The sequence below is a fragment of the Morone saxatilis genome, unplaced genomic scaffold, assembly GCF_004916995.1.
Source record: "Morone saxatilis isolate NCDOM2014 unplaced genomic scaffold, NCSU_SB_2.0 Contig11, whole genome shotgun sequence".
NCBI lineage: Eukaryota > Metazoa > Chordata > Actinopteri > Moronidae > Morone > Morone saxatilis.
The window spans coordinates 6734928-6762399 of NW_023339663.1; the positions used below are offsets into that span (position 1 = coordinate 6734928).

The window sequence follows — 27472 nt, forward strand, 5'->3', positions numbered from 1 at the left end:
TTGTTTGCTGGATGATTACAAATATTTTTTAAGGCATTTCCCAACATGGGCCTCTGTTTATTAATCAAAACAAAGATGGCAGCCCGCTGGCTTGGATAGGAAACAGTCAGTACTCTCCCTCTGTATTAGATGAATTGATTTAAATAAATAACACTATTTTGTGCAGATAAAATTGCCTCAGGTGTTTGTTAAAAAGACACTCACAGACATATACAATGTTTTATTTGTATAACAGCTCTTCACACTCATCAAACAGGACAAACTGACATTCGTTGGTAACCCCAGGAAGGTGCTGACATACCGTAAGCAATGTGCATATACTGGACTCATATTAATCTCATCTGATTACCATTTAGTTACAGTTCTTCATAAGAAGTACTTTGTTGAAATCCATGTCGCCTGCAGTATATTATGCACATCCTTTTACTCTGATGCAGTGCATTTTGTCCTTGACTTGTTTCATTTGCTTTTTTTTGCTTAAGTTACAAAAGTAATGCCACAAACCTTGTGGAAAATACTGAAAACCATTATAATATTTGAAAGGGTATAAAAAGGTACTTGACTATTTACAAAATTCAAGTTAATTTTGTACAAATTAAAAGTGCATCAAATGTTTAAAGATCATCCTGCATGTTTTACAGGATGACAATATTAAAAGGAAAGGAGTGAACTTAAGAGAGGATGCAGGTTTAGAAGATTCCTCTCTTTAGAAAAAGATCAAGATCAAGAAAAGTCTGTGTGAGTTAAACATCACAAATCTTCTTTATACTCTGGTGACTTTAGTTCAGTTTTGTTTCTTCATAAATTATTATGCAAGTGAGCTGAACATGTTGCAGATAAAAATCTTTTAAACATCGAATTCAATATACAGTATAGTAACTTTACATTTGCGGTAGCTTTTGGGTGGCAAGGCACCCTTGAGGTTTTTCATGTATTTCAAAATTTACCATAAGAGTTAAATAAATATACATCAGGAAGAGACGAAAGAGTGATTGGCTAACGTTTGCCTCAATTCTTGGAACAGTTCACTTCATCCTTTTTTTCAAATGGCCAGAAAAAGCACCAGAGTTCCAGCCTGAAGCCAAGAAAACGAGAGCTCAAAGATCTGTGAACTTACGACACGGAGGGCAGTGGAATACATAAAGAAGGCCCTAATGTCGCAACAGTGCAGGAATGCTAAGTGAGTGTGACAGTGCTGACTCTTGGGGGTCAGGGGTCGGGACGAGGGACAGATCCAGTGCACTGAACAAGCCTTGCTTCAGCGGTCATGCGGAGCTGTCTATGCGGTGCCACTGTGGTGTTGGGGAGCAGGGGGAGGTGGGTTGGTCCCTGAGTGTCGGGTCCCCTGTGGAAAAGGTGTCTGCTGGGGGCCCTCAGCCTGCGTTACCGTTCTTCAGCCACTTTCCCATTTGTCTCCTGTTCGTCCTCGTCTCTTCGCTTCTGCCTCCGGAAAAAGCCGAGCTGACAGGGAGAGCAATGAAACACAGAGAGGAATTAGACCTGAGGGAACGGGATAAGATTGTGCATAGATGTTCATTCTTAACCTTGGAATCAGTGTGTGTGATAAAATAATCTGAACGAATCTTGAAGCTGGGGTAGGAAAAAAATCCACAGCTTTCAGTATATTGGAAATCAAGAGGTCTGAGAGAAAACTAGACTTCTTCTCCTCCTCTTTGCTGTGTTTACAGGCTTTCTTAAATCTACCCATGATGGGAGATATTGATCAGGTCATTTCATGCGCATGCACATCCCTTGAGACAAGGGGAGCCTAGTCTTGCATAGCCAGACCTCTAGATCTCCACACCCTAGGTTTTTTGTTTTTATTTCTTTCATACATGTAGGGACCTCACATGGTTTAACTGTAATTTTATCACATTGTTTTCTCTCTTGGGGTATACATTAGACAAACTCTTCTTTTTAAGATATGGGGCACAATTAAAACTGTCCTTAGCTATATAAACACTGTTTTTATACTGAAATTCTGTGGTCATCTGTCAGTTAATAATAGAACAGCTAGTCAATATTAGATAGGTCAGATTGGACGTTATTTTATTCTCTACCAGTGGGTGGCAGCTTAACCCTACACTGAAGTACTGCTGTGACTATAGACTATAGTTTGGGTTTAAATAAGGCCTATGAAGACTTCAGATAACTTCAGGAGAGTAAAGTTAGTTTGGAAAGAAAACAGTATACTATTACCTACTGTCATATTAATGATCTCTAATAGTTCAATGTCTTTATATCCTAATGGCTAATAACGGTGCATTATATGATGACTTACCTTCCATAGAGCAAGACTGAGCAGGGCTAACAATAAGAGTCCTCCCAGCGTGCTACCAATGATAATCCAGGTAGGGACTCTGTAATCTCCCTCCTTCCTGATCTCCAGTATTATCTGTGGAGATAAAACTATATTTAATCACAGAAAATCGAAGAAAACATTTGAGATACACGCTGAACTTAGTCAGATATGGTATGTTATAACCAAAGTTTATTTGTTCACCTTGTACTTGAGTAAAAAATTGAGTACGCTAGTGTAAATGTGGAAATTCACTGTCGATCATCAATCTAAAGTCAACAAACAATTAATGAAGCAGCTGTAACATTCACAGGCAGTAATAATGCAATCTACCCAAAGATACTGATGAGATTTGTTACTGTGGTTATATTCAGCACATGGCATATTTTCAAAGATTATAATTTATACTGTAACCTTTTTTTCTTAGCATGTGTCTTTAAAGGAAGACTCATTAATAGCACAAAATGACTGTCTGCACTGGCCAATAGATGGCAGCAGAGATTAGTGTTTGAGTCCAGACTTATACATGTTGTGCCGCTGGTCCTTTCGGTCCCTAAGCACCACACAGCACGTGTGCTCCAATACCAACCTTTACTGTCTGATTCTACACTGCTTCAGTTTTGTGGTGCCATGCTCAACTGTAGTACAGCCCACTGATGTTGTGTTATAAAGTGGTCACTGCAGCAAAATATGTTCTTATTTAGTGTTACATAAATTGTTTATTACATCTTTAATATTATTTTAATACTTTAAATCCATTTAAATAAGTTTTTTAAAGACTGGGCTGATCTCCTTTGGCAAAAAATACTGTATTCACAAATAGAGAGGAAATAATCAGAGAGAGGCTAAATCTGATCAAATTACGACGCTGTTATGAGCTCAGATTTGAGTCGGGTCAAACCCGGGACAGAGGCAGTTTACAGCATTAGTTGTTGTTGACTCACATGTCTGACAGGCCTCTCTTCATGTAAAAACATGGGGCTGGAGGAGGGGAGCTCCACTGATGCACTGGATACCAGTTCCAAGATTTTAAACTTCAGCTGGAGAGGAAATCAAAACATGCTGCCATTTTTCACAAACATCACACAGCTGAAAGACTACGAAGCTGTCATCGCTACAGAGGCAAAGCAGAATAACAGTAAGATGAATGATGATGTTATTATGAAGCTGGGGATGTCCACCTATATGCATGCATGTTTAGGGTTTTATACTCACTGCATGTAAGGTATCTATTCGTAGTGCTCCTGAGATTCTAACTGCAATTTCTCTGTAGGAGGCCACATTGACATTGCACTGGATTGGCAGAGTTAGGGTATTGGATTGGTTCTGTGTGAAGAAACCATACATTAGATGTAAGAAAAAAGTTAAGAAAGATAAAGTTGGAAATAAAAATCCCTTTCAGGAATGAATTTGGTTGGTTTGTACTTTACCAGGCGGGAAAAGCGTGAGAGGTCTTCAGGTGACGACCTGCTCTCCGCCACATGCTGAGGTGGTAAACAGCGTGTACCATCTCTCTGTGACATGAGAGTGAAAATACCTGTTAGCATGTTACAACCTTAAGTCTGCAGAGAAAGAATGAAATAATATTCTGGTATTGGCATTAAGTTACAACCAAGAATCAATATGGCTCTGTAATTAAAGGAGTAGTGTAACGCCTTGGGAGGTATACAAGATCAATACCAATATCATGTTATGAACAATGCTGAAGTCAGGACATAGTTAGTTTCACTTAGCATAAAGACTGCAGATGGGGGACACACACTGAGTTAGATATGAAACTACACTCTGTTTCTCCCTACTGCCTGTCAGATGCCCGATCTCCCTCTTGCTCCTCTCTGGATATTTTCACATCTAACTTAACAAATTAAGGGTTTATGTCGACCAAACCCGAGCTGGTGATTGCTGAAACAGTAGAAAGACAAACTAAGGTTTTGCTGTCTTTTATTTTGTTTCTGTCTGAATGAAGTCTTACGAAAGTGCTGTTTTTGTCAATGAAGTCTGGTGGTTTTGAACACAACGTAACTGCTGTTTCTGGTTAAACAAAAAGGATCTTACTCTTTCACAAAAAAACGCTATCTCTGTAGGGATCCTTTCCATAATGTAAGTTAGAATAACAATCTGAGCCAATCAGTGGCAAAAGCAAGCACTTTCAGTGGACGTACATTGACCGTGCACAATTGCCCATAAGGATAAGTCAGCCAGTTTTGCTGCTGCTGGCTGAAGCGCTCTCTCTGAATGGAAGACCAATTAAAAAAACATGTTGTCCCCATTAGTCACAACACAAAGACATAGGAAAACCTTTAATGGCCCTGAGAATTTAACTGACCAGGAGCGTGTTTTAAGAAAGAAGAATAAGAATGTGTTATTATTCTTTTAAAACTTAGTAGTTTCACATTAAATCACAGAGACTCACCTGGTCAATATAGAAGTCAGATATCTGCAGGAGTTTGTTCCCATTTTTCGTCATTTCTGGGATTTCAATGTTTAGCTGCAGATCCTTTACTGGAAAGTAGCCAAGGTTCTGGATCTGCAAGACAACAAGGAGTAAATTGTATTAATTATTTCCACAGTTTTTTTCTGTACATTAAATTAAAGTAATGGAGATGATGCTCTTGCTCTCACCTGGAATGTGAAGTTGAAAGGAGGACCGATAACCCCAGTCTCCTCCAGAGCCAGCTCTGATTTGATCTCATACCGAGTCGGATTTGAATCCCTTTTGAAGTGAAAAATAAACATGAACAAGTAGTACGTGAGAATCAATTATCCCCCAGTTATGTGGGCTTTAAAGCATATGTGAAGTCGAATATGTGATAAAAAAGTCTCTATTCCAGCAACAGTGTCTGCAATTTATTTTCCTACGCTGATATTATTCAGCATTTTCCAGACGCCAGCGAATCACTTTGTTCCAGTTACTTGCACGTTCAAGATCATTACTTCCAAAATCACCTCGACATGTATCGTTTGATAAGACATTAAGAAATTGACAAACCTGGTGAAGAGAAGGTCTGCCTCGTATTTCAGTGAGTAATAGATATCATTGAAATTATCAGCTGTGCTCATTTCCTCCCCATCACTGTTGAGAGAAAAATATTCAAAGAACGTGAGCAATGATTAGTTACAGGGACACACCAACGAAAATATTTATCCTTGTCGCTCAATTGCAGTTGCAGTGTTTTATCTTATCTTGAGCTGGTATGTATGGTAAAAGTAATGCTTGTTATTTTTTTGGATGCCTTGGTTGATTGTTAGCATAAGCAAGGACACAGAGGACATTTGCAAGCAAAGAAGAAATGTATTTAGATGTTAATCATTTTAAAAAACAGATTTTAAATTTATGTTCACACCTGGTGGCCTCCAGGATAACCCTGATGTGCTCTAGGAAGACAGTACGACTGAACTCAAACTCCAGACGAAATGATACCTACACAGAGGAGAAAATAAAGTTTAGAAGAATGAATCACTCATTTATTGCACGGCCTAAAACAAATCACATCTTACATTGTTGTGTTCAAAACCACCAGACTTCATTGACAAAAACAGTACTTTCGTAAGACTTCTATGTTCAGTTTATCGTGATTATTAGTTTTAAAACACTTAAAGCAGAGGACAGCAGCTTCTTTGGACTCCATATGCTACTGTATATACCCTCCCCAACAGTAAAGGTTCTGCATTATGTATAAAGGAGTAAAGCCTGCAATAACCTGCTGTAAGTCCTGGGCTTTGACCCCAGGCAGCTGGCTGCTTAGCACACAGTGCTGCTTAACCAGAACCAGGGAATTTCCCCTTAGTTGAGGACAATGTCGTAAATACAAATCAACATGACTACACACACACATAGAACTACCAGTTAGAATGAGATTCAGGGCAAAATATAAGCAAAGGAGGCAGAAATTAGAAGAGACAGAAACAGATGAGAAGATGGGTGTGTAAGAAAATGGAAGACTGTAGAGGAATTCTAAACAAAAACAGAGGCAGAAGAACCCAAGTCTGGAGAGGAAGGGAGAGGAGGGGAGAGGAAGATTGATTGGCAGCAGAGAGCAAACTGAGCGAAGCTGAGCATTGTTTACAGTCCTCCATGCTGTAATGAAATCCTGACTGATGCAGTCTGACCAGAGAGGAATGCATAACAGGATTTACTGTAGCTTCCCTCCTCCATATAGACTGACTCATCCTTGACGGACCACAGATGTAGGACATACATACAAAAAATACATAATCTTATCCTATTTGTGGAAAATGACCCCCTGTTAGGAATGTCCTAGAAAAAGAAGGGCTCATCTTTTTGTCCAGCCCGTTTCCAGAATAATTGGATGAATCTATGTGATGGTCAAATGAAAACGCACACACACACACACACACACACACACAAACACACACATTGTAAGAATGCACAGACACACACACACACATGCGAGTGGTATGGGTTTGGAAGACATGATTGTCAGTGGCTAAAGATGTTCGTGCGCCAGCATAGTTAAACATGGAAATTCAGACAGAGCGTGAAGTTCCCCTTCCTCCTCTGGGTTGGCGTAGTTGGCCACATCCCTGAGCCGCATTCACTGCAGATCATCAAACAATTTATTACAGTGACTAGTAATAACTAGCGTTCCTTGTCTCTGTGTACATCCACGAGACACATTTGCCACCACCAACTTGTACACAGGATATGAGTTTTAGACCTCACTTTGCTGCAGCAGTAGTAAAGTTTACAGTACATGCTAGTTTTACACAGGTCAATCACAACCGGAAAAGTCAAAGCAAGAGTGATAACTGGCTATTTTAAAAAGCTTGCCCTGAGGTTCCCACTTTCCTTCAGATAAACAGTAGTTTTGGCAGGCTTGACAGGAGCACCAGCATACAATCAGCCTTGTTTAACTGTGTGCCACATTTTTAAAAGGCTCTCGACCAGAGAAGATCAGCACTGTGGCTCTGGATGCTGTTCAGGCCGAATGACTGGGTATGAATCACTCAGTGAGTTTTAAAGGGTGACCGGAGTCCTCTTGGTTCAGTTGTTGGGGAGCGTTACAGAGAAATGCAGCAATATTTTAGTTGCCCAGGAGATGACTGTTGTTTGTGATAATGACATGGTTAGGATATTTCATAAACTCTTTCAATCACCTTCATTACTTCATTGCTTTAGTATTTGTCAGCAGACTTTGTATCAGTAACGAAAAATAAGAGAGACTATTTGCTCAGACATCAATGGAAAAATGGCTTACGTATAATCTGCTCGCTGCTTTTAATTTCACTATGCAATGTACCATCAGTGTCATCCCTATCAGTGTCACATTCTTAAAAAATAAAACTTGATGCCCTGCTGTAAAATACACTGGAAAGTGCAAGAGTCTCATAAATATTGTTGACATTACAAGCCTTTGGAAAGGGTTGGAAACAGTATAAATAAACGTGAGAATAAGTAACAGATGAGAGAAAAGAAACTCAGTATCTTTCACTCAGTGTCACCTAGTGTACCAGGCTAAACTGGAGAGAAATGTTCTTAATGACTGAGCAAGGAGATTCTTCTGCTTTATTTACCCTGTTGCTATGATGTATCTTGATAATAATGTCATTAACAACCAAATGGGACGCCAATTTTACATTTTTATAGTGTACAGAGGAAGAGGGTATTGCTGTGACTGTTTTTTATTTGCATAATAGACGGTTACTTTACTCTTTAAGAATATGCTTTCAAAACAAGCAAAGTGACTTTCAGAGAACTGTGACGGCAACAGGACTCGTGTACGTTATGGCTTGTCTCCCAGAAATTCTCTATAATGTAAGTTTTAAGTTACACAAATATGTTTTTGTGCCAGTGAGAGAAAGTTAAATACATAAAAAGATGTTGACCTTGACAACACATAAAATATAAATGTGACTTTCTAAGTCACTTAAAACCTCTGTCACATTATAACAAGTAGTGATAGGGTTTATGGTCAAATATCACTTGACCAGATTTAGATTATGGGATGACACCTGAGCAAATTTAATTAGCTAAAGAAGGCTATGGGATGTAGTAGAAAACTTTAAAGAAAGATAGTAAGTGAACCATGGCTTTTGTCACATGAAGAATCTATAGCCTAAAAACAGCAAACACGTTCCCAATTTGGATAAATGTAACTCTAACAACTCATCACACTTAAATACCAGAGCTATTTATAGGTAAATCTTTCATTTCCTCTCTCTGGCACACGCTAAAGGACTTGGCTTCCACTACTTTGCTGGTGCCTTATTATTCTGAAATGAAAGCATGTCTCACCCCCTAAAATTTGAAGACTGAATTGAGGAGGCACTGAACTGTATCAAGCTGGAGAAAGATAATCTACCAGGGGCTCTGTAAAAACCTTTTACACAATCTGAATTACGTAAAATCCTTGAAACTGGTCCCTGATGCTCAGGATGGCTGATCACTGATGGTTTTTTATAAACGTTAAAAATGTAGAAATAAAGTTGATATAAAACCTCTCATTAATCATCAGTAGGAATATATAGTAATTAGCAAAATGTGAATGTGTAGTCGTCTTCATTTCTGTGACTAATAAAAGCATCTTTCTACTTTTATGGCCCCTTTTGCACTTCTTGCTTGGACTATAAGTAACTTGAACTTGAAAGTTTCAACATCATAATGTGCCTTGTGGGGGCCATACTTTATGCATAAAACATAAAAATGCATAAAAAGAGTTGAGTCAAAGTTAGGTTGAGGATATAAATTAAGATAAGGATGTTGATCTTAATGTTTAATGTGTTGTTTTGTCTTGATAAGCCACTGGGATCTTGAGTCATCTGGGATCTTAAGTCATATTTATATTATAGTTGCTTCCTTCTTACATGTGTAATAGTTCTAACATTAAATACAGAAGGGCATGTTTTAGTGTCAACACTATAGGATTCAATGTCAGACTACAGAAAGAAGGGATCTCACAAACCAGAACTAAACTGGGCTCCTCTGGTTGGCTTGTGGGTCTTACATTAACCATTGTGGTCTGTCATGGTCATCTAAAGCCTGCAGCATGTGTTTCAGGCCCCTGTGGTCTAATGCGGCCCATGTCGGTGTTTTTTCAGCTTTCGGGAAGCGGGACAATGCAGGCTGCAACTCGCATCCAGATTTTAATATCAATCAGAAGTCCAAATATCTAAACTGATCCAAACTTTTACCATATTCAGAATCAGTATGAAAACTCCACTATGAATGAATTTGTTATGGTGGGAAAGCTTCTACATCTGCTTTCCATTCAGTCAGATAAATACCGAAATGAGGATTCTCACCTAAAACATATGCTGTATTACGCCCAGAAATAAAATGTCAGATATAACACAGACAAATGCTCTAGAATCAATCTTCTATCTATATTCAATCTAAATGTTTTGTTAGTAGATTATCTAAGGGTGTTTAGCATCTTGTTAAAATAAAAAAAAGAATTGATTGATTGATTGAAGTGTGATATCTCACCTGAGTTTTAGCCCTCATGAACGGAGCACTGACATTGCAGATCTTCTCATTCCTCAGTTTGTCCTCTATGTAACACTCTATTTTGATGTCAGAGTTGTCCTGAAACAAAAAATAATGACAGTTTAGATTTTTAATACATTACTGGTCGCTTAAATTACGTATTTATCTCATCTCACCTGCTGGTTAACTCTAAAAATCTTTTCACACAATTTAAGAAAATGTGAGTATGGAGGGGTAATACTGTACCTTTACTATGAGACTAGAGAAGCGCAGGTTGGGTGTGTAGGTGATATTGAGGCGAGCATTGTAGGCGTTCTCTCCTTTGTTCTCCAATCGGACATCCACCACCATCCTCCTCCTGTTTCCCTCTATAACCCGCAGAGATCCCTCGGCCTCTCCTTCACTTAAATGGCGACAGAAAGCACCACGAGACTGTACAGGCTGTGCACAGAACTGACTGGGAGGCAGGGACGGATGCAGGGAAAGGAAAGTGAAATTATAAGTAACAGACCAGCCGAAGAATCAGATTTATTTTAAACTTATAGTGTGTAAATACAGTATGTCTGTGTATTCGCTACAGTTTGTGTTGTGATGAATGTGTGCACCTACTTTCGAGTCATCAGGTCGGTCATACTCTGCAGTGCCAGCTCAGGTATGCAGCGGTCATCCTCGTCACAGCCGTTCCAGAAGGGCAGCTTGACAAAGAGACAAGCTTTTGTGATTAAAAGGAACTACTAATGCTATTTTTCTTATGTTTGGAATTTGGCTAGAAAACACAGAATCAGCTGCCAGAGTGTCTCTCACCTCAGTCCTCACAACAGTAGGCCAGCTGTCATCTAGAACTGGTCCTTGGTCTGGATCTTGTAGCCCCACTTGTACAGCAAACACTATGGGCCTTGCATAGTCTGTGGTCTCCTAATATAAAAGTTCAAAGATCAGCTTGTAGATATACTCTATCATGGCACTTTATCTATGGCATCCAAGTATTGTTTGCTTTCATGTGCAGTGTGTGACCAATGTGGGTGACCAAAAGCAATAATGGTATTTTAAGACCGAAGTAGCTGACATGAGTAAGTAAGTAGGTTTAGATTAAATAGTATGTGATGTTAGAATTGGACTCTTTTTATCAAACAGAAAAATACAAAAAATCGAAGTGGAAACAACATTTTAACCTTCACATGATGCTAAAAGTTTACGCAGAATCCCACTTGAGATACTATATGTCTTTTAGCCATGTGAGTGAAACACTGGGATATTAGACAAGAAATGAATAATTAATATAAAACTAAACAAAATGAAATGAACAAATACAATTTAAATCAAATTCTCTCAGTCCAAGTTATCAATGTCTTTGGAAACACTTATAGCTGACATCCCTCATTATAGGCCCCACCATGACGTGGAAGTAGATGTGTTCACAGGTTTCTTCTCCAGGGAGGAGGGTCAGGTTCTGAGGCTGCAGCTTGTTCGGGTTGTCCAGTATGGCCCGTGGATTGAAACGTCTCTCCGCAATGGAGACATTATATTTAATCCCTAGTGGGTCATAGGAAGAGTTAAGAAATTACACTTCAATGTGAAATCTAAAATGCCTTTAGAGTCAGTTTGCTTCTGCTCTTACTTAGGTTGGTGCCAATGCGGCAACAGGCTATGGTAAATGACATCACTATAGTCATGCAATGCAATATTAGCTTGACTCTGAACATATGATGAATGTGTGACCAACATACACAAGAATCCAAACCCTCTGTCTTCAGTACTGAGTCATTTCCAAGCCACATTGTTTAAGAGGCTTTCCATTTATTGCTTCATGTTTCATGGCATGAGGAAAAATCTACTAAGGGTGAACTTGTGCATGTGTTGTGTTTGGGGTCAACTAGAGAATTAGAGAGTGGGAGAAATCTTGATACCTCATCCCGAAAGATCTGGGCACATAATGATTACTAGATTGGAAGCTTTTTTCCACTATTTGCCAGATCACCATTTTCATCATCTACTATTATAAAACATTCCTCCTTTTTTGATCAGAGAAACTGTAATTTACAAAACACTTTTTCGTGCTTCCAAGTTCTAATTTTTAACTTTTTAGGAGGTTTGGGAGCTATTTTGCTACAGAGCAACATTTGTCATCAGTATATAATCTCAGATACCAACAAGGCACATCTAAGAAGTAGTTGATTGGGTCTTTTTGTTTACAGACACCACTTTTAAATACTTAAAATAGATATTTACCTAAATAAGATTAACTTGACTGGTACAAAAAAGTTCCATTTCATTCAACAGACCACAGCGAACTCACAAACACCAGCACATCTGCCATGCATTACTAGCCAGACACGACAATGAGAGGAAAATTAAATAAATGTGTTCCACTGTATCCAACCATGGAAGACAAGATAACTCCCTGTGTTCTTCCTCTGCCCTGTTTTGGCATGTCTGATAGATTTGATAAAGATGTCGAAGGGTCAAGAGGTTAACTCAGAACACGCTCGCCTGCACCTCTGCTTCCTACCCCCCAATACACAGCGAAACTGGACCCCACTATCACATCTCTTAAAACAAATTATGAGCAAAGAAACCCTGCGGCAATATGCAGGCTGGTTATTATCAGTGGCACAGGGAGCGATTTGTCTATGATCCGTCACCACCACCAAACAACTAGAAACAACTCTTTTTTAAGCTCAAGAAAACAGAGATAAACTTGTAGATGCATTCCAACCAGCATTCACACAATAAAAGGAACATTTGATAGCACCATTGTGGTTCAGATATACCAGTTTTGGAGGCAGCAGCATTAGCTTTGGCAGAGAAAAACAGCAGTGAGATCAGAATCTCTTACTGCTAGTAAAGAAACATTTTGCTTTGGCGCCACTCAGAATGGAAGGAGCCATCACAGTTTTTACAGGAAGCCTCATGCTGAAAAGTCTACTGGTGCCAGGACATGAAGGATATACATTCAAATGGCCAAATGCCTTTTCTCACTTGAATACAGCGATGTTTCATCCTGTCACGTCCCACATTCCAAACACCAGCTGAACTATATTGCAACTACACATCCAAAGTTAAAATTTTGGATATGCACAAGTATATCTGTAAAAAATTATCTGTTAAAGGTTTGAGAATATCCAGAGGTTTGACAAAACAGCTGGCAGCATATGCATCTTTCGCCTCAGAAACTAAATAGGATTGACTGTTCCACATTTAACAAAAACATATTTTTTGATTCTACTTTACTAACAGATAAAATAGGGTGTCATTAACCTCTCGAAGAAGCTAAACATTAGGCACAGACAAGAGGAGGAACTAGGAAACTTTACTACACAGCAGTGGATTATTTTTTCTGGCTTACCAATTTCCTGTGTGGGAGGAATGGCTGTCCTGGCAGTGATGTTGAAACATACAATGGCTGACATACAGGTCACGTCTTTGCCACCTCTCTGACAGTCCTTCACAAAGATGTTGATCTTACTGGGCTCAAACCTGACAGTGGTATATATCCGGACAACACTCTGTGACCTGTGAGGGCATAAAGGTGTTACAGGTGAAGCCAAAAGAAATAAGTGCAATAACTGTCTCTTGTGTTTTTGGCAGCAGTATTATTTACTTGGTGAAATACTCACCAAAGGAGAACAGCAGCACCAAGGGAACCGACTGCCAGGTCCACTGAGCCATCATTGTTCATGTCCATTGTACCATGGATACTGCGGCCAAAGTACTGCAGACCAGGAGCCAAATCTGCTGCTGCTATCCTCTGAGAAACAGACAGAGGAAGAAATCTGAGGAAATGAGGATCATCATGAGAACAACCACCTCCTTGTCTGGTTTTGTTTGCCTTCGCTGACAGATTGCCTGTTACTGTTACCTCGGGCCTTGATTTTGGACCAAATAAACACCTTACACATATGGGCACTGTCTGTAGTAAGTTTCAAGTTTTTTTTCCTATACTGAAAGGAACATAATCAATGGCTACCTTGAAGGTGGTTAACTGATGACTGAAATGTATGGTATCGTTTAGAAAATGATCAGCAGTAATATGTATATGTGATTATAGGCAAAAACATACCAATACACTGACATTGACTCTTAACTGAACTTTTAGCACATCTCCTACCTGTTTGTATTTGCGGAGTATTCTGTTGTGCTGACTAAAGAAAACATAGATGGCTCCTTTGTGGTCATCTTCCAGTGGGGCTCCCACCACCAAATCATTGAAGCCATCACCGTTCAGATCAGGGACAGGAGCCAGTGATGAACCAAAACGAGCGTTCTGGCCACCATTATGGATTTCCAGCGCCCCTTCAAAGATGAAACGATTCTGAGGAATGAAGGGAAACATAATGACACTAAAACTTGTATTGTCTGATTTATGAATTTATAATTTGTTAGTTTTTTAGGCAAATCTTAAAGCATTCTCGAAAATACATCTGAGATAAGTTATATATGTCACACAAAGCATTGTAGTCTTACTGCTTTCTTAATGTATTTGTTTTCCCTTTATTTCCCTGGATGTATTTGTTTTGAGGTTTTTGACACAAGAATTTGTAAATGCATACTTTGGTATTGGTGCTGGTGAACAGACATTAGATTCCCAGAGCGGGACATCATACAAAAAAAATGAACTGCAACAAACAGGGTCAAAGAACAAAAACATTTTAATGGCACAACACAAGATGACAAAGACCTTTTATGTATTTCCAAAGCTTGATGCTCCTCCCAGATGTCACTATGTCAATGTATGAGTAACAGGACTAAATGCTGCATCATGGGAACTACAAGCTGGTATCATGACATTTAACTTGAATGCTCAACTATAAACAGAAGCAAGGAAACAATCTTTAAAATGCTTCTTTCAGCATTAAAAAAACTTCCTGTGTTTAATTTAGACTTTCTACAAACATTCCCATCTCTCAACTTCAACTAATCATTTGCTCCAGCCAGGCCCCACACTCCTCCCAAACTGGTCCAACCGGGTAATAACCTTTAAAGTTTACATTTGTTCTGGTCTCCCAATTAGGATTCAGATTTGAAGCTTGGATATCTTTGGTATCTGTTGTAGAGTTGTTCCCAGCAAAGTATTTGCGTTTCTATCTCTAAAGCGTTGACGTGTCAATCAGCTAAAACCTCTCCAAACTCAATCCCACCAGTAAATTGCAGCTAAACCAAAACACCCACTTTTGCTGATTTAGCCATGTGTTTCTGTTAAGACCCCGATATTCAGAGCTTACGTTTACCTTTGCCAAATCAGCAAAGGAACTCACTGCCTGAGCTAATGTCAGTGTATCAATATTATTGCCAGCAAGTAACTCACAGCATCTTATGGCAAAACTACTGACAGGGGTTAATGTTAGAGAACTATGGCAGAAAAATAACACTCAGCATGCAAACACCCTGAATCTTCAAATAAAATGTGACACGCACATGCATATAAATGTGTGACACAACATATAATAAAACCCTTTATGGTATGATTACATAAACAAATTCAAGCTGTGCAGGACAAAAGCTTTATTGGAAACAGAAGCATATGCCTACTCTATGTCCTCTCTAGTGGACAGAAGCCTTCTGGCAGAGTTCAGCATTCCAGTCAAAGGGCTGATCTGTTCTTCAAATGATCTGTCATCCATTTATTTAGATGTCTCATAACAAGGAAGATCTTGTTGCTCTCCATCCAGCTGAGTTTGTTGTTTCAATTATCTCAAAATCCATCTTTAGTCAACTAATCATGTTGCAATTTATTTTTCAGGAAAAAGTAACAAACATGATCTTATCTTTTCTTTAATCAAACAAAAGATAAGTTTGGATCAGCTGCTGTGTTTTCCACCTAATCCTTTAATGCTGCCTTTTTGAACTCAAATATCTTTAACATCTGGCAACAAAAAAGAGAAGAATTTTACCTCTGGGTCATAAAAGAACTAAAGAACGCCGTATAGCTTGAGTATATTTATTTGAAGTTCTATTCTTAGCGAGTGTAAAGTCAGATGGAAAATATCCATGTCTTTGAAAGCCACTACCCAACTGGAAAATGTTTCAAAGAAAGCATTCTGGCAAAATGGAGCCAAATACTTTAGTCCATCAGTAGTCATGCATATCATTGGTCCACTTGGCACCCCAGCTAATAATATAATTTAAGGTCAGCAGACAAAACATGAGATCACTTGTTTTTTCAGTTGAATAAATGGGAAGGGAGTTGATTTAGGAAGGTAGCTTTTACTTCTCAGCTACCTGATGTGTGCATGTGTGACAAAGTGCAAGATTGATGGAGAAATGGGGGAAAAATATATTCAGCTCTGTTTAAATTTGAAACATATGATTTATGATGAGGCCATGAAGGGTCACAACCAGTCTGCAGGGGCCCAGGAGTAACACTTGAAAGTGCAACTTCTTTTTGTGCTAGAAGTGAATGGAATTTTATTTTTGACGAGCTGCCAGACTTTATGCAACATATATATGTAAATATATATATATACATATATATATTTACATATATATGGTAGTTATTAGTTTTGGTCAGAGCCTTCAGTGCAAAGGCAGTGCAATATCAGCTTTTATATATATATATATTATTATTATATTTCTGAAAAGGCAAGACATCCTCCTCATAGTGTTTAAATGCATAAAAAACAAGAAAATCATCATGTGAACACAAAATTGACATATTTCATCAATAAAGTCGAAATAACAAACTTGTTAGTAAACAGTTGCCTGTAAACATCCAGCTGATACAGAGCAACAGTCCGATATTCACTCTCCTTTTAGCTCTGTTTTGGTCTCCACTAACCCCAGAGCTGCTAAGTGCTCGACTATGTTCATGAGCTAGTTGCTAACTGTGTCTGTCATCTCTTGCTGGGTCGGTACCTTACTGTCCACTTGGTTTTTAGAACCTTTTCAATTACTACAGCTGCTGCTTCAACAGAAAATGAAACAAAAAACAATAAAGTAGTGTTCTGGAAAACCAAAACATTGAGCTGAAATATACTATATAGGGGAACTGCAGACTTAGGTGCTAACAGTGGATTTGTCACTACGACAACACCTTTCAAAAAGTAATTTGATTCACTGCTGATGTAAAAATACTCACTATATGCATGCAAAATGTACAAAATTTCATGGCAATATATACACAATATACACAATATTTGAATCGCTTATGGTATTGCCTTTGCTAAAGCCACACTACTAGCATGGATAAAAATTGATAGTACCGTATATGCACAGTGCCAATAAAAACTTATTTGCACACCTGTTTTAAGTCTGCAGAACCACACTGTGGATGCGTAATATTCATTGTGACCACAGTGACACATTTTTGAACCAGGGTGTCTATCCTTAAATCGTTTTCCAGTACAATATTACTGAGCAGCCTCAACAGCAACACCTGAATCAACCACGTCATGATTATTAATGGCCCTGAAAATGTGGGAGCGCTGTCCCGATGATGAGAGACATTTTGGAGGGATTTCTTTCTGTTTGTGTTTAGTTTTTGACTATTAAACTTGGTCTTCCACCTGTGATGTGGTTTGGACGACACCAGATATAAAAAAAAAAACTCTTCTATGCCTGTTCAAAACAGCTGAAGACATTTATTATTCCAATGAGCAAGACAGACCTGGAACACTGGGAAATTTCCTTCTACTAAAGAACGTTCTCGCCTCCAAATGGTTTGCTGGAAATGGTTTTAGAATGGGTAGAATACTTTCCTGTTGAGTTCATTCTACGCATCTAATAAAGTCTGCATACTGGCATGGCAAATTTCTCTCATTTGATCTCCACATTTACTCTGGACATGGTCATGTGTCAAATGTCTGCCTGCAGCAGCATGTCAGTTTGTTAACTGTGGAGCTGGAATGCAACAGTCTGGTTTGGTGTGTGTTACCGGACACTTCTTGTGAGGTGTGGTAGAATTTACTGGGAATGTCTGGAGTTTGAACAGGTGTTGACCCAATTATGTGTAATGGATTGCTTGGTCCAGCATTGATTAATCCCTGCACTGAATGTGTCTTGCCTCTTTAGATTCATTTTTATAGGTTATACCCACCAGCTCTGTCACTCTGTAGATATAGACCTTTCCCTTTTCCAAGCCTCCGCTGAAGAACATGGGTGCTGCCACCAAAAGGTTGTCGGTTATACCGTCTCCATCAATATCCACAGGTGCAATCTCACTGCCATAGTAGGAGCCAATCTGAAAGAGATGTATATGCATGTCATTCTATGATCTTTATTATTTATGAGTTTGAATCCTTTAAAAACAAACATTTATTTGGGTTATTATATACCCCAAAATTCTTCTTCTCCACTGTTTGTTGAACCACATGTTTGGACTTACTGATTTACTGATGATCTGGAGTGGCTTATGAAGTTAAATATTGTAAGCAAATGGGGGTCTGTGCTGTGTCGAAGCAAGTGGTCAGAGTCCTGGTGCTTTTGTAAATGCTCAGACTGTGAGAGCTTCAGGGAGAGAGACTGGATCAGTCATTGGAGTGGATGGAACATCATCTATTGGTTTCAGATTAGAAACATCTGCCTATAAAAAGCTCTTTTCTCAAGAACTGTGAGATCAAGAAAGTTTTCTACAAAAAAACATCTGCTGTTCTGGACGAGCTGTTGCTGACAAGGTACAATGTAAGCTGCTGCAGGATCACTTCAGGCTTGCAGCCTGTGAAGAGTTGCCAATTTATAGTGTAGTGGTCATTAACACACAGCGCCACATCCTCTTGAAATGGTGATGGTTTTTGAATTTAATGTAACTCAGATAGCAGGATTAAATCCAAACAGAAGATTTTATGTACACTACAAGAGTTAAAATTATATAACATCAACAATAATTATTTATAGCAACAAATTAAACACAAACACACCTTCACATACAGTCAATTTATCCTTATATCACCTTGCACCATCAGTGCAGTATGTTATGTTTATGTCATCGGGACTGTGGTTGTGGATGAAAATCCCTCTGGTTACTTGCCTATGACTTTCCACAGAAAAATACAGCATGTCATGACAATTTTTCCGGCTATTTTATTTTATTTTATATGTTCATGAATTGGGATAATTCTAATGCTTTCCAGAATTAAATATACAGGATGTACTTGGTACCAAAATGTCAAAAACAGAAACAAAGAGGAGATCTATCTCAAAATCTGGTTAAAGTAGTTTCTTACACTGCCAGTTGTGAGCCTGTTTTTTTTTTTTTACTTTTTCAGCTTTATTGGACAAATTGAGAGAGAGTGACATGCAACAAAGGTTGCTGGCTAGAATTAAACCAGCAACATTGTGGTTACACAGCAGGGATAGTAACCATTTGACTACAGAAGCGCTCTGCATTTCTGGATTTTATGCACATTATGTAATATCATGAAGAAATGTCCCATGAGGATATTTTCCTTTTTTTTCTTAAAAACTTACTGTAACTGTCTACATGGTAACTTAAGTAACAATTCATCCAACAATTCAGCCTAAAGAACACACTGGAAAGATGCACAAATGCATGTCTTTGTGTGTTCGCAAAATACATGATAATAGAGTCTCGTCGGTATACTTTAGCTGGTGGGCTAACCTCTAACCAGTTGGGAACATGCAAGTGATCGTCAGTTAGCACCGACAAGAGAGCTTGCTATTGATCAACAACGCAAATTCATGTGTCATAGTTTACCAAAGTTGAACTTTTCTTCTCCTCCGCGAGCAAATCCACTGATTGCAGTGATTCCATTTAAAGGAATTGATTTTGCCGCAAACACAACACAAAGGAGCTTTACGGACTCTTTTAACTAACTTAGGTGCAGGCAGTGTTTTCTAATGATGCTTTAAAATAATACTTGTTGCACTGCAGCATTCTTCCACAGCAAATGTGAGGACTACACCAATGTGCAACTGGCCTACAGCTGATGATTATTTATTTATTTATTTATTTATTTATTTATTTATTTATTTATTATTATTATTTTATTATTATTATGAACTTTTATCAAATAGGTGAAGTGTTGCATGTCACAGTACCTGATGGCCTTTAAGGGAGTGAAGGATGGTGAGGTTGCCGGAGTTCTTCAGCGTGAAGATGATGACTTTGCCGGTGTGGTTAAATCGTGGAGCACCTGCTACGAGTAGACGACCGTTTCTGGCTGACACCACAGACGTCACAGTATAACCTGGTAATGTAAAACACAAACACATTCATTCTGCCTCTGCACACAGACAACAACTCTTTACAGTAAGTAGATTTAAAGTTTTGTCTTACCCACCCTTACTAAAGTAACCCATGTAACATATTACTTGTGATCTTAGTAATTATTTAGTACTCCATTCCTATAATTCTTCTTCTGACCATCTGTAAACCACCTTTTGTTCCACTGTTTGAGTGTGGTAAGAGTGATTGGGCCTGACCTTTAGGTTGAGTTTCATAGCCGTGATCTGCATGACTCAAGGAAAAATTGTAAAAGTTGCAATTTGAGGAGCTGAAACTCAGAGAGCTGCATTCAGTTACACAGAACTGGATGTTCTGGTTTCTCAGGTTTCTCAGATTTCTTCTTCTATTTCGTCTTTTCCCACTAAAAATTCCACTTACTCCTCGTATACTTTTCCACCTTCATCTCTCATCTTTATACCCCCTTTTTCCCAGCTTTAACTTTCTCCCTGCCTGTCTAAAATTATGCTTCCACCTCATATTACTATTGAGTCTAGAATGGCTTCCATTGGCAGCCTGGTGGATAAGCTCAGAGACAAACCACTGATGGTAAAAGCAGAGGTCTGTGGTGGTGGAGTGAGATGGGGTTGGATATGTTGGGAAGCACTGGAGCAATGGGTACACTTTATAGAGATGGGTTGCAGCTAGGATAGTTGGTATTAAACCACAGGTCTTCTACCAGGACAAGAGGGTGTAAACAGAAATTAAAGGGTAGTGGACTTGGAAGCAAATGCTATTCAAGCGTAGCCTTTATTATAAAAACAACACTGTACTTTCTCTGCATTTCTTCTCCCGTTGTAAACATATCCATTACAATCCAGTCCTAACTTTTCTGCTCCATTAAAATAATTTCAAAAGAGTTTGTACTCTATAGCTCCAAGTAAACTGTTACTCACCCAAGTAGGCACCGTGGTTTTTGAGCTCCTCAGGGAACTCCTGTGTGTAGGAAGACTTGGGAGGGACCACCTTCCCCTGACGTGTTTCCTTCAGCACTGCTCCGTTCCAGTCGTAAGCCCCGACAGCACCCACCAGAATCCCATCCTGTAGGGGGGGGGGCAGTTTAGTTCGTTCTTACACATTGAACAGCAGAGTAAGAGAGAATGTTGTGGTCGTGCTGCCTGTGCTGCACATGCACACAACATGGTAATTACTATATATGACGCTGATGATTGGAAGTAATGAAGTGTGGCCACCATTTTGGAGCACGTTGTTTGGCTCACCTCAGTTTCAGTTAGATTAATGATGCAGTGACTCCACTTGTGGTGAAACATAATCTTGGTACCAGTGATAAACAAACTGCAACTCACTAGAGTTTTGGATTTCTTTAAAAGGATATGAAGAAAATCTAATTAAATCCCTCTTTCTCTCTCCCACAGGACATTGGACCACCTTTATGCTGATGTTGCTATAAAAAGAACATATTGTGATATATTAAAATCATTGGTCCATCATAAGGTGAATGAATGAATGAATGAATGAATGAATGAGTTAACTGCATTCTCCTGTCATCTCATAGCCCATTATAAATATATATAAAGCACCTTTACTTAACAACAACAATATTTACTGTGAATAGCTTGCAGTTGTGCTACTCACAAATCAGTACAGGTGATCAACAATAGCAATCATCATATGAGGTTTTCTTCCTGGACTCCCATTCATTCACTATCACAAGTTTCTAATTGGAAGGTCTCTTTTTTAAACAGCCATATCAGATGATGTGAGCGATTCATAACCATTGTCTCACTTCATATCCTTTAAGTCACTAAAAGATCCAGTACAACGGGCAGTAAAAAACAATACTAATTACGATACTAATTTTCTATCTGCCCGAGATCACACGCTAGAAAAATATGACATTCTTCTTCTGTTGCAGTGCATAAGCCCTTTTCAGAATGAAGAGGCAGTATACCAGCTCTAATGTGAGCACAAATGCCACATTTGAGATTCAGAATCAATCATCCCTAGCTTAAAAAAATTATCTTCAAACTCATACTTATACAAGTTTCTTATCCAGGGCACATTTTGGTATTTATGCTTTTGGCTTGTCTATTATCATCCATATTGATTAACCTATTTCATTCCCGCAACAAACCTTCCACTGAAACTCACAGGGATCCCGCCCTGTATCGCCAGCTATTGCTAAAGTTGGAGCGAATCTATGAACAGGATTTAAAATAAAGCATTAAGTGAGACAAACTTGCTCGTCCATAATTTATTAAGGCCTTCTCTCCAGGAAAATACTGGTGGAACTGAATTCATGACAAATTAACAGCTCCTTCATCAACAGTCACAAACTCACAAAAGCTACAGTAGAACATTTTTACACAATCACAAACCACAGAGTGCAGAGAAAGCAATAAAATCTGCTTTAAAGTCCATTATCAAATCACTGCTGAATCTTGATCGGTGTGCATTTTTAACTCGTCATTCAACAAAGGAAACAAACCAGAAAGTGCAATTAGCTGCAGACACGAGGAGGGATAGAGGAGGCATTTTCTATCTTCCATGGTTCACCATACTTTGTATCACTGACACTGTAATTATAGGGTTCCTCTGCTTAATGAGCTCAGGTTTTTTTTCTTGCCGTACACAATATGCAGACAACACATTTTCCAGTGTTTGAGCATATGCTGGAAGGCTTGCGATTTCTTCCTGAAAGATGGAATTGTGTGCTCACCACGCTTGCACTACGTCACTCTCTGACAGCAATGCTATGCCAATGTGGTTATCTGTTTTGGTCAAAATGGTCTCCATGGCAAAAGAATGAAACCTCAAAACAGTTCAACCTTATAAACCAGTGACCTATTTCTACAGCAGTGGCATATATGGACGTATGCTTCGCTTCGGTTAGGATGTCAACTCTTTCTTGTACTGGAGGAGGCCAGAGTTGTGGTTTTACATAATCATACAAAAGTGTATAGAGGATTATATACACTTTATAACAGCTCAACAAACAAGTAATGTCTGTTCTGTATTATGGAAAATACAGGACTCAATTTTGCAAATACATTTTAAGCTGCACGATTTTACAAACACAGAGCCTTGCGTTTATTTTTCAGCATTGTTTAGTTACAGTTGACTAAACAAACATTGAATGCAGAAACTGTTATGTATGCAGATGCATGAAACGTCTGTATAGTATATGACATAAGCAGCCTTTCGAGTTAGCACATACCACATTCGGCAAAACCATCTGGGCTTTCAGGACTGTTTTTCTGCTTTAGAGCCCGACATTCTTTCCAATAAGTTATCCTACTCTCAACACTCAGGTTGGTGTTGTCGAGCATCCCTGGAATCTGGCCTTGTGGACAGAATTTCCAGCCATTCCTGCCACCCAGCTGCAAATTCTGCTATATATTTATTTTTTATCATAAATGGGATACATTTATTTCTCCCTAGACAAATTACACCATGAAGGGGAACTGGAAAATCAAAGCAGTTGCATCAGCAAATGTCTGGACAGAGCCAGTAAAGAAAGGAATGAAAATCAATTCATTTGTATGAACAGCAGGTACAGTAGAGGAGATTTATCTTATCTCCCTCCTCCAGCTGTGTCACCCTCAAAGCCAGCACACCTGCAACTATCTGCTCTCAGATACAATCAAGAACCTCTAGGTAAAGTGAAAGGAAAAACAACTCATTCTGCAGTCTCAATCTTGTCTCCTTTTCTCACTAATATGTTTCCCTGGGGAACAAATGGTGTCTTATTACCCATCACTGCATGGTTGGAGTGGAAAAAGGCCTGTCTCTTCTGTCTGGGGCTCCTAAATCAGGATGACCTAAACCTCTGGGGCCACACAGCAGGCACCTCAGGGGGGACTGGAAAGTGATAAATGGCAGGTTGTGGGAGGAGTTATGATGCGCCAGAAATTGAGACAGTATGTGTTGTTCTACGTGTTGACAGATGATACGAGGCAACGTGGTAGCAGAAGTCAGACTCACCTCAACGTTGTGTGCGGAAAATCCAGCTTGAGACATCTGGAGGCCAAACGCTGTCCCATTCTTACTGGTTCCTGTGTAAACAAGTCAGTCTTTCACAGTTTTGAACCACAGCAGCAGGAAAGAAATTTAAGCTGCCAAGCACAATCAAAACCTACAAAGAGCCATAGAATTGGAGTCTCAACGTTTCAACTATAAGAGATATTTTCAGTTACTAGTTTCAGCAGGTTTATTTGGCTATTACTTTCATGGTGGATTGATCTCTTAATTTTCTTAATCATTTAGTCTGTAAAATATCAGAAAATGATTTTTGTTTCCATAGCCGAAGTTGACAAAAATCCAACAGTCCAAAACAAAAAAATTGTTTAATTTAGAATGATAGAAAACAGAGAAAAGCGGCAAATCCTCACATTTGAGAAGCTGCAACCAGCCAGTGTTTATTTTCTGCTTGATAAATAACTTATAAATACAAATGTATAGTATTTTTCCGTCAAATTGACATTGACTGTTGACCACAATGGATTTTTTAGTTTATCTAAGAGTTATTTTGAGGGTGAGTTGTTTAGTTGTTGTTTCTTTGTTGCTTTGGACAAAAGTGTCAAATAATTGTAATTTAATGCAGTTCAAATTAATTGCTTGAAAAACCTTCCAAACTGAAGATGCGTTCTCCAAGTGCATCTACAATATCCTTCAGCGCTGACTCATCGGTCACATTAAAGAAGTGTTTGTCATCTGGGTCACTGGCGATGTACTTGATTTCATTGAGGAAAGCCTCAGGGTTGATTCCTCGACGGTTGTAGTAGCCCAGGACCTGTGAAAGACCAAACTGTCAGTGCACTTCAGTGTTGAACGATTTGATTTATCTTAAACAGATTAACATTAAAGCTTGTTGAGAAGGTTTCAAAGGATTTTGATTTTTTATATCAATGCCAGTGCTGTCACAAATTCCAGTTGGTTTTTAACCAAATGACTTCAGAGTTTTTGCTCAGATGCCCATGACCAGCAAAGCCACTGGATGGAGGCAAGTGTGCCATTAGCATTACCAGCAGTGGCACAAACTAAAGAACCATGTGCTTTGGAGAAGATCATTTACACCTTTAAGTGCACTTTCACTGAGCTTATGTTTGGAGCTCTCCAAAGGCTCTGGGTGTTTTTGGCTCCATTATTAACTCAGCTCTTGAAAGACCTGCTTTAACTGAACTCCATGAAGTCATCTAATGTTTGTGGTGTTTGAATGCTGCACTGGAAATTTATAAGGCATCAGAAAATTAAGTTAAAACTCATAAAGTTTAAGCCATCTACCCCAGGTGAATAATACATCTAACAGACTCACAGCAATGGCGTAACGGGTGATGCCGTCCTTCTCGCTGTCCTCAATGGCTTGCTGCAGATCTGGACTATCATGTGACTCTCCATCTGTTATCACTATCATCACCTTCTTGGCACCACGCCGACCTCCTTGTTTGAAAGCTTGCGAGCTGTGAGAACATGTTTAATATCATCAGTACAATAAATGACTAATTAGTGCTGTTGATTTGTACAAATGGAGATACTGTACCGTGCTACATTGATGCCGAGAGCTGTGTTGGTCTCCTCTCCACCCCGTTGGTTGATACTGCGTGCTCTTTTCACCACTTCCTCAACAGATTTGTAGTCACTGAGTTTGAATTCATGGACCACCTTCTCACCATACTGAACGACCCCAACCTGTCCAACGAAACACAATGATAATCTATCACAATTAATAAGAGCTCTATATTTTTGCAGTTAACTACAGTAATGATATAAAATTCTCCCAGCATTGTAGCCTACAAAAAACCAACTTGTATGAACTTATCACAGGCACAATAAACTACTTTTATATAAATGAAGGCCTTTATTTGTCTATCCAACAAGGAAAATCTACAACACACCTGTATTTGACCTGGTCCAATATAGAACTTCTGAAGAATGTTGATGAGAAAAGCCTGCACTTCATACCAGGGATAGATGGAGTTTGAGCCATCCAGAACAATCACTATGTCCATATAGGTCTCACATCCTGAGAAACATTTAAAGATGAGACTTAATCATGAGAGCGCACATGGAAAAAAAACAGATGTTCATAAATGAGGGATAAATCTCCTGCTGTGACTAATAACTGTCCATTAATGTTTGTCAAGCAGGAAAGATACTTTAAGACTTACTCTGAAAGGCAGGCGCAATCGTTCTGGAGAACTTGAAGCTCGCATTGACTCTGGAGCATATGCCAGTGCTGTAGTAAGAGCTGCCACACTCATAGGACCATAGTGGCCCACAGGCCTGAAACATAAAATAAAGCATTTACACAAGTAACATTATCGACCTCAGCATCTAACAAAAAGTTTCATGCTCTCAGAAAACTTCCGTAGGGAGAGCTGCAGTTTGACAACCGTGTAATCAAAAGATAATCTTGTGGGATTGCCTTTTTTTCCATTTTGACCATTGCTATTTTATTAAATGTGTTTTTACTTGCTCAAAAAGTTATCCTGCAACAGGCTTTTACTGCACGTTATATCTCAAGAAGATTAATCCAGTGAACTTATTCTCACCACAAAGCTGTTGTCTTTAGGGTTAGATGTGAGCGTCATGCCCAGCCTCATCTTGTCCTTTCGCTCTGATACGTTGGTCAGGGATATCCTTCCTTGATGGAAAATGAATCTCACTGAGAGGATCTTGGATGCACAGACTCATATATACATAAATACAAGCACTATCCTTCCGAGACCAAACAGTAGTTCCACCATCTGGGACTTTGGTTTGTTATTGCTGTCTGGGCAGCCAAAGCATCGTCTACATCCTCACATCTAAACGTTCACATGACAGAACTTCATGTGCCCACCTAACCAACACAACACATGTGCAACCCGTATGAAGAAGCATGCGGTGAGATGTGTGGTATAACACACGTGGAAATGTACATAAACACTGAAAAAAAAATAGTAAAATGTGGAATGATTGGTATGGTACCCACACTTCTGTCTCACACATGCCACCATGATGTTTACTCAGACACATGCTAAACAGCACGCAGACATAAAAAAGCCTTTAGAATACATGCATACACATTTATCCAGATGTTGTGCATTCATTATTGTCACTGTCACTGTATATAGTATATCTTGGGATTTTCTCATAAAAATTGAGTGGTGTTTTGTGATACAATACCTAAGTTGAGCTTGGAGCAACCATTGCCATTGGTTCGTCTGCTTAGTGAACATTTATAAACATCCCCTGTCTGGTAAGGTCCATTCATTTCATACGGGGCACCCACTAATAACCTGCAAAAACCCAAAATCCAAAAGTTAGAATAATTTAAAACGTCTATCAATATTAAAATGTGTTTTACAAATGGTCTCAGTTGTTATTTATTGTCTGTAAACAAAGGTTTTACCCAAAGGTTTTGACTGAAAAGCAAAAATGTAAACCCTGTGATCAAGGAAAAGTCAGGTGATTACCAAAGTTAATCAGAACGACAATGTAAGAATTTGCAGGTCAGCCTCATGATCCCCAGAGTTTCAAAACTGCTCCAAAATCCTAAGAAAACACACTTGTAATATTTAGTAGGAAAGGCGTGAACCTCCCTTAA

At 38.9% G+C, this 27472-nt stretch overlaps 1 protein-coding gene across 1 annotated transcript in view; it reads right to left on the reverse strand.

The window, feature by feature from the left end:
• Nucleotides 1-238: 238 nt before the first annotated feature.
• Nucleotides 239-27472, reverse strand: part of itga11a (integrin, alpha 11a) — a 47292-nt gene continuing 20058 nt past the window's right edge. The window contains exons 3-30 of the mRNA XM_035681594.1: nucleotides 27052-27164; nucleotides 26436-26527; nucleotides 26052-26166; nucleotides 25779-25906; nucleotides 25424-25572; nucleotides 25199-25343; nucleotides 24511-24676; nucleotides 23869-23939; nucleotides 20820-20964; nucleotides 19740-19888; nucleotides 17779-17922; nucleotides 13855-14058; nucleotides 13364-13494; nucleotides 13093-13259; nucleotides 11140-11279; nucleotides 10551-10661; nucleotides 10356-10441; nucleotides 9993-10203; nucleotides 9747-9845; nucleotides 5644-5720; nucleotides 5289-5372; nucleotides 4922-5012; nucleotides 4713-4826; nucleotides 3730-3813; nucleotides 3515-3625; nucleotides 3244-3339; nucleotides 2282-2395; nucleotides 239-1461 (exon numbers count right to left, since the gene is read on the reverse strand). Of these exons, the coding sequence (XP_035537487.1) occupies nucleotides 1384-1461; nucleotides 2282-2395; nucleotides 3244-3339; nucleotides 3515-3625; nucleotides 3730-3813; nucleotides 4713-4826; nucleotides 4922-5012; nucleotides 5289-5372; nucleotides 5644-5720; nucleotides 9747-9845; nucleotides 9993-10203; nucleotides 10356-10441; nucleotides 10551-10661; nucleotides 11140-11279; nucleotides 13093-13259; nucleotides 13364-13494; nucleotides 13855-14058; nucleotides 17779-17922; nucleotides 19740-19888; nucleotides 20820-20964; nucleotides 23869-23939; nucleotides 24511-24676; nucleotides 25199-25343; nucleotides 25424-25572; nucleotides 25779-25906; nucleotides 26052-26166; nucleotides 26436-26527; nucleotides 27052-27164 (3415 nt within the window). The 3' untranslated portion in view covers nucleotides 239-1383. The remainder of the gene's footprint in view (nucleotides 1462-2281; nucleotides 2396-3243; nucleotides 3340-3514; nucleotides 3626-3729; nucleotides 3814-4712; nucleotides 4827-4921; nucleotides 5013-5288; nucleotides 5373-5643; nucleotides 5721-9746; nucleotides 9846-9992; nucleotides 10204-10355; nucleotides 10442-10550; nucleotides 10662-11139; nucleotides 11280-13092; nucleotides 13260-13363; nucleotides 13495-13854; nucleotides 14059-17778; nucleotides 17923-19739; nucleotides 19889-20819; nucleotides 20965-23868; nucleotides 23940-24510; nucleotides 24677-25198; nucleotides 25344-25423; nucleotides 25573-25778; nucleotides 25907-26051; nucleotides 26167-26435; nucleotides 26528-27051; nucleotides 27165-27472) is intronic.